This window comes from Peromyscus maniculatus, chromosome 19, assembly GCF_049852395.1.
Source record: "Peromyscus maniculatus bairdii isolate BWxNUB_F1_BW_parent chromosome 19, HU_Pman_BW_mat_3.1, whole genome shotgun sequence".
In the NCBI taxonomy this organism is placed as follows: domain Eukaryota; kingdom Metazoa; phylum Chordata; class Mammalia; order Rodentia; family Cricetidae; genus Peromyscus; species Peromyscus maniculatus.
In genome coordinates, this window is record NC_134870.1 from 66,683,342 (window position 1) to 66,690,407 (window position 7,066).

At 51.9% G+C, this 7,066-nt stretch overlaps 1 protein-coding gene across 6 annotated transcripts in view; it reads left to right on the forward strand.

Moving 5' to 3' along the window:
* The window catches only part of Dym (dymeclin), a 283,454-nt gene extending 276,607 nt beyond the window's left edge, over window positions 1–6,847 (forward strand). For all 6 annotated transcript variants that reach the window (XM_076555514.1, XM_076555516.1, XM_015992663.3 and 3 more), the window contains one exon: window positions 6,472–6,847. In XM_076555514.1, coding sequence (XP_076411629.1) covers window positions 6,472–6,621 — 150 coding nt within the window. In that variant the 3' untranslated portion in view covers window positions 6,622–6,847. The remainder of the gene's footprint in view (window positions 1–6,471) is intronic.
* Window positions 6,848–7,066: the final 219 nt, after the last annotated feature.

The following is a 7,066-nucleotide window of genomic DNA, read 5'->3' on the forward strand; positions in this document are numbered from 1 at the left end:
CCTCAGCTGGCCTGCCGCTGCTAATAGCATTTCTTGGTGTGTGAGCGATGGAGACACTCCCCAGTGAGGAAACTGGATGTCCCTCAGCCACACAGGACGGCATTCTTGTTCTCCGTAGGCTTGCAAAGGAATGTAAAAGGAAGGATGACTCTTTCTGGATTGTTGATTTGACTCTCAGACTGACATTTTTGGACTGCATCCTGACAAAATGTGTCCCTGGTGTCTTTAGCTCTAAATAAAACCTTTTGTCTTTCTTTTCCTTGGCTCTTGAGACATCTCAGAGAAGCACGTGTCTTAAGGACATCTGTTCTGGTCTCCATAGCTAACCAGACAGGTTGTGGTAGTGGGGCTGGGGGGCATGATGATTGTACCGCAGGCCCAGACTGTGCCACTGTATACACAGGCGTCAGGTTGGCTGAAGAGCGTTTTGAAAATTCTTCCTCTGTATGCCCGTTATCTGCTCTTTCGGAGTCCTCAGTCAGCTGGGCTCACAAATGACTCATTCCTGTGCTTTCGAGTGTTCGCCTCCTGTCGCCAGTCTGGAAAACAGGTCTCTGTTTTCCTTTGTGAACCATGTGACCTGCTGGAGAAGATTCCAGAAAGAACCCAGGAAATAGCTCACGATTCAGTCATTCACTCAGGGAAAAAGGTAATAGCCACAGAGAAAGGGTGCTCTGCTGTGGTCTTGGGGCCACTGTGCTGTGTCCAGATGCAAACTTTTCCCCAGTAGTGGCAATGCGTTCTCGTCGTACTGTTCTGTCTCTGCCCTCCACTCTGGGACTCACGGTGCACACTCAGGAGACTGCAGTTTGGGAGGAAACACTGTCTATAAAAATGATCAGCTCTTCACCAGCCAGCATGCAGGGACTAAGTCCTGGAGGACACTTAGTAGTAAGTTAGTTCCTAGGCCACCACGTCACTCAACAACAGCCAACTATTGTCTTGGTCTTAGACAGTTAGAAGAACTGGCCTTGAAGACCGTCAGTTGAATGGCCAGGACAGGTGAGTGACCTCGGGGAACAAGGTGTCTGCTGTGAAGCTAGCTGTGTGAACCCAGCACCTGCTTGACTTGAAGGTCACACTGGGCTCAGCAGGCATGGCAAGGAATAGAGGGGTTTGGAACCCCCACGAGGGTCATTGATGGCTGGTCAGAATCGAAAGGAGTTCTAAGTCCTGCATTTTATACCAAGTGAGAAACCAAAGTCCCAGGGAAATACCCTATGTGTATCATGTGTGTGCACACAGTTGTGTATCTTGTGTGTGTGTGTGTGTGTGTGTGTGTGTGAGAGAGAGAGAGAGAGAGAGAGAGAGAGAGAGAGAGAGAGAGAGAGAGAGAGAGTTCAGTCAATGTCACATCCCCCAAGCACTCTACCGAGCTGTCCCTGAGGGCTCCAAGCAAAAATGCTAGGATGGGGGGTGGGGACTTAGCTCAGTGGTAGAGCACTTGCCTAGCAAGCGCAAGGCCCTGGGTTCGGTCCTCAGCTCTGAAAAAAGAAAAAGAAAGAAAGAAAGAAAGATGCTAGGATCCCCCTTAGTTCAGCCCCACCTACCCAGTCCCATGCAGCTTAGAGAACTGGCTTCACAGCCCCAGCTCTGTCTTGGATGTCGCTGAAGGGGCCACAGGATCTTACAAGAAGACGAGGAATACCTGTGTCGTGGGCCCAATTTCACTTACATAGTAGAAGTGGCCTCCTGCCCCATAACTATAAGTGGAAACCTGCCTGGGGCCATTCTCTCCCTTCCTGTTGGCCTGCTTCTGAGATAAGGACAGAGGCCAGCCATTCTTCAGACCCACCTCCTTTCAGTGGCATAGCTCTGTTCCTTAGAAATGTCTGTGGCGCCGAGAGACGTGGACTCGGTCACAGCCTTCCTGGTCTCCTGTATTTGGTGGCTGTGTGTCATCTTGCTGTCAATAGCAATGGCCAGGAGTCATCAGATGCCTTCCCTGGGTTAGGCGTTCTGCTAGGCCCTTAGGCCGTCACAAGGCGTACCTAATCTGAGTGTGGTACAGTCCCATGCAAACTCTCAGACAGAAGTGCTGCATTCCAGCCTGAGTGTGAGCAAGGGACAGGACTTCCAAAGCCACCAGTAATAAGGCAGAATTTATCTAATTTATTTAATGTCATCAGTCATGTCAGATAGGAATTGCCTTGCCATAATCTCAGAATGCCGGAGACTCGCTCTGTAGCCCAGGCTGGTCTCAAATTCATAGAGATCCTCCCACTTCTACCTCCCTAGTGCTGGAGAATAATTACTGATGTGTTCTGGAGAACTTCTGTTGGAATAATTATTGCTTAGCTTGAAGAATAACTACATTATAAAATCTACCCATAGCTACCATTGACAGTCTGCCCTGGTGAGTGCTCGGACATCCCCCTGGTGATTGTCCCCAGGATGCACTGGCCATTATGGACACCTCGTGACAGTGAGACTGTTCACAGTGCATGGGAGCTTCGGCTGTTTCTGGCTAAATTGTTTACTTCAGATGAGAGGGACGGTCCTCACCTCATACCTTCGTAGAGAGTGAAAGGGGTTCTTGTTATAACTGTTGGAGTGGACACCCACCCCGGGGTGCTGGGTTCTCATTATAACTGTTGGTGTGGACACCCACCCGGGGTGCTGGGTTCTCCTTATAACTGTTGGTGTGGACACCCACCCCGGGGTGCTGGGTTCTTGTTATAACTGTTGGAGTGGACACCCACCCCGGGGTGCTGGGTTCTCATTATAACTGTTGGTGTGGACACCCACCCGGGGTGCTGGGTTCTCCTTATAACTGTTGGTGTGGACACCCACCCCGGGGTGCTGGGTTCTTGTTATAACTGTTGGAGTGGACACCCACCCCGGGGTGCTGGGTTCTCATTATAACTGTTGGTGTGGACACCCACCCGGGGTGCTGGGTTCTCCTTATAACTGTTGGTGTGGACACCCACCCCGGGGTGCTGGGTTCTTGTTATAACTGTTGGAGTGGACACCCACCCCGGGGTGCTGGGTTCTCATTATAACTGTTGGTGTGGACACCCACCCGGGGTGCTGGGTTCTCCTTATAACTGTTGGTGTGGACACCCAACCCGGGGTGCTGGGTTCTCGTTATAACTGGTGGTGTGGACACCCACCCCGGGGTGCTGGGTTCTCGTTATAACTAGTGGTGTGGACACCCACCCCGGGGTGCTGGGTTCTCGTTATAACTGTTGGAGTGGACAACCACCCAGGGGGCTGGGTTCTCGTTATAACTGGTGGTGTGGACACCCACCCGGGGTGCTGGGTGCTTTTCCCTTTTCCACAGTCTCCATAGTTCAGGACTACCTTTGACTCCCAGCCCTCCCAACAGGTCAGTCGCAGGATTTCCCAGCACTGTGAGAGTGGGTACATCTGGTGACTGGCAGTAGCTTAGTAAGAGTTCTTGCCTAGCTCTCTGCAGCTCAGCTGAAAGGGGTCCTCTGTGAGCAGTGCCAGTCTCTCAGACATACAGACAGTGGTCTCTCACAAAGGTGGCCTCGTATCCCCTCCCGAGAGCTTGAGTCATTTTTAATCCTAACAACAACACAGCCCATGCTGCCTGACGGCTACATTGCCACCCAGGACTGCAGGGTGTTGTAAGGAGCAGCGGTGTGCTGGGCTCTGCCCAGAGCTAATCCTAAGCTACTTCCCAGAACTGAATCTAAGCACCATGGCAGAGTGTCTAGAATGCTAACACTCTTTTCTAACCGCCCTGGTCAGTCAGACGGGGACTAAGGACAGTCAGCCTCACCCCACCCAGTCGCTCTGTGTCCTTGAGGTAGGCACAGCGCCTGCTGACCAGGTCGACCCTTCTGTTAGGGGAGAGACTCGGCCTCAGCAGGACAGTGTGCTGTGTAAGCCGAGGCTGTGTGGGGAGCAGTCCTTGAATGAAGTCTGAAGACCGCTGCTTGGTGGTAGCTTCTGCCTGTCCCTCTTGCTACAGGGGCTGGTTTTTCACAGATGGCCACCGTAAAGGTTGGTACTTGTCCGTACTTAAGGGACACTCTGGGGCCAGTTTTACCGCAGCGGAGCAGACAGAGCTAACTGCCCGTGGTGTGTGACAGTGGCCTGTGGTGTGGCCGTGATGGCGAAGGCCAGAGCACTTCCTTTTTAAGAACACTCTATGTGCTTTTCAGATGTAACTCAGAACTCCCCTCACCACAAAATCATCTGTTTAACTCTGTCCTTAGATCATTCTGGAGCCTTGAGGATCTAGCACGTGGGTGTTTTCAGTTCTGCATTATTCTGTTACTTCAAAATTCCTACAATGTGTGTGTGTGTGTGTGTGTGTGTGTGTGTGTGTGTGTGTGTGTACACGTGTGCATGTGGGGGGGGTGTGTACACGTGTGCATGTGTGTGTATGTGTACACGTGTGTGTGTGTGTGTGTGTGTGTGTGTGTGTGTGTGTACACGTGTGCATGTACCTCATCTACCCAGAACTCCCTCCCCTCAATCCTAGAATCCCCAGCCAGCCCCATTTCAGTTCAGACCAAAGTTTCCACCTCCCCTAGGGATCGGCAGGGCCTCAGTCTCCCACACTGGGGTGGAGGTCACTGTATAGGGCATCCCCTTCTTCAGACCCTCCCAAGACTCCCGACACCTTAGCCCGGAGTCCAGGGACCTTTGTGTCTCAGGGCCAGACACTCTGCTCGTGTTAGCACTCCCTTCTAGACAACATGGCGTGACTTGGGACTCACACCCGCTGTCCCTTTGAGGACGTGCTGCCCGCTCCCTCTGACCATGCTGCCACGCTGCCCCTGCAGCATCTCCCCCTCTCACCCCTTGATTGTGAGTGTTCCCTGTTGTCCCCGCTGCTCCTTGTCTGTCCTTCCATGAGGGTGTACTTCCTGTGAGAACAGGAACTGCTACACCCCCAGGCCCCGGCCCACACGGGCCTCCTGGCACCAGGCAGCAGACACTGGAGTAAACAAATGTGCTCCGTGATAAGATTCAGCGAGATGATAGACCTCGCGTATCTGCCCCTGTGTGCGTCTGGGGCATAGAGATTACGTCACCGACACGTTCCCCGGCCACGTGAGTTCGGAACACCTACCAGCACCGTGCTGGGGTAGAGCCACATCAAGCCCAGAGTCTCAGCCCCTGAGCACAGGGGATGCATATGGATGCCTCGCTCCTCCCTCCTCGTCCAGCCCTCTCCCTCAGCTTTCCTAGGACCCTGGCTTGCCCCTGCTCTCCCCACCCCACCTGCAATAGGGATTATCCCACCACAGCCTCTCCTGGCGGGGTCTCCGTGGCTGGGGAAAAGGCCACAGGCTTTCTGTAGACCCAGCTGCTCCTCAGGCTCAGGAAGAAGATGGCCTCTGCCCCGAGTGGATTAGTAGGTCAGGAATAAAATTCTAAAAAGAGTTAGAAACCAAGTCCTGTTACTACGGTAAAATGTTAAGTGCTACCTCAGGCCGCTACCCTGCAGGCTCAGAGGCCATGAAGAGTGCTCCAGACACTAGACACTGTACAGAGCCAGCCCTGAGGAAGGACCTCGGCCTCTCTCTGTCCCCAGGAGGAAGAGGAGGAGGAGGCCAGACTGCAGAGCCAGCTGCTCCCTAGCCAACCATGCCTCTCCCTTGAGCTCAGGGCTCGGGACTTTTTGGTTTTTTGTTAATAAAAATCACTTTCTTGCAAAGAATTTATCACACAGCCAGATTAGCCCAGCCACTCAGATGAGCACTTGCCCAGACCAAAGTCTGTATATCTCCCTGAACTTCATACAGTCAGAAGGCTGAGAATTTTTGAGGAAAGATTCTCACCTCCAAAATGACCCACTCCCCAAGACAGGATGTCTCAAGAAGAGCCAGGCCTTGAAACTGAGCAGGAGGGGATATTTGCCTTGTCTGCCCTGCAGCCTTTTACCCCCACCTCCTTGAGGTCATATTGTTCGTTGTGGCCACAGGTGTCTTAGTCAGGGTTCCTATTGCTGTGATAAAACACCATGGGCAAAGCAACTTGGGGAGGAAAGGGTTTATTTCACTCACAATTGCATATAACAATTCATCATCAAAAGCAGAAACTCAGGCAGGGAAGGAACTTGGAGGCAGAAGCTGATGCAGAGGCCATGGAGGGCTGCTGCTTACTGGCTTGCTCCCCATGGCTTGCCCAGCCTGCTTTCTTATAGAACCCAGGACCACCAGCCCAGGGATAACACCACCCACCATGGGCTTCCCCCCTCTTCCCATCAACCACTAATTAAGAAAATGCGCTACAGGCTTGCTTACAGCCTGATCTTGTGGAGACATTTTCTAAATTGGGGCTCCTTCCTCTCAGATGACTCTAGCTTGTGTCAAGTTGACATAAAATTAGCCAGCACAGCAGGTAAGTTACATTCTCCCAGAAGCCATTGGACAGTCAAAATTTGTGAAAGGCCTGGCCCTCCGAGCCTGTGACCACTCTGGGGAGGGCCTTGCGTACACACACCACTGCTTTTCTTGTACATAAAAAGTCATCTTGTTCTCATTGCAGAAATTTCCAGAACTGAAATTCAAATATGTGGAAGAGGAGCAGCCTGAGGAGTTTTTCATCCCTTACGTCTGGTCTCTGGTCTACCACTCGGCAGTAGGCCTGTACTGGAACCCACAGGACATCCAGCTGTTTACCATGGACTCTGACTGAAGCGGGACACCCCCACCCCACCCCCAGCCAGCAGCTCTGCTCGTCACCCCATGTCTAGGAGTAGAAGCAGACAGACTGCCTGGTGCGTCTCCTGCCACCGTCACACAGCCTGCTTCCCTCTCACGCTGTGAGGACTAGGAGACGCCACCAGTGCGCAGGTCACTCAGCTTTGGTTGTACTGCAAGGGGGGTGCGCAGTAATAAAAAACGGAAAACTTGCTGTTCAATCGGTGCCTTATTTCTAAACTTGTGAACCCCAAATCTAGAGCTTTCCTGGGATCCTGGTGCCTTAGGCACATAACAAGCACATCAACAGTGCATGCCATTTCTTTTTTTTATTGTTTTTAGATTTATTCTAAATCTAGAAAGCTAGAAACTTTCTGTTTACTTATATTTTGTTTACTGTAAATTACTTGTATTTCTGTTTACTTATATTTTGTGTGTGT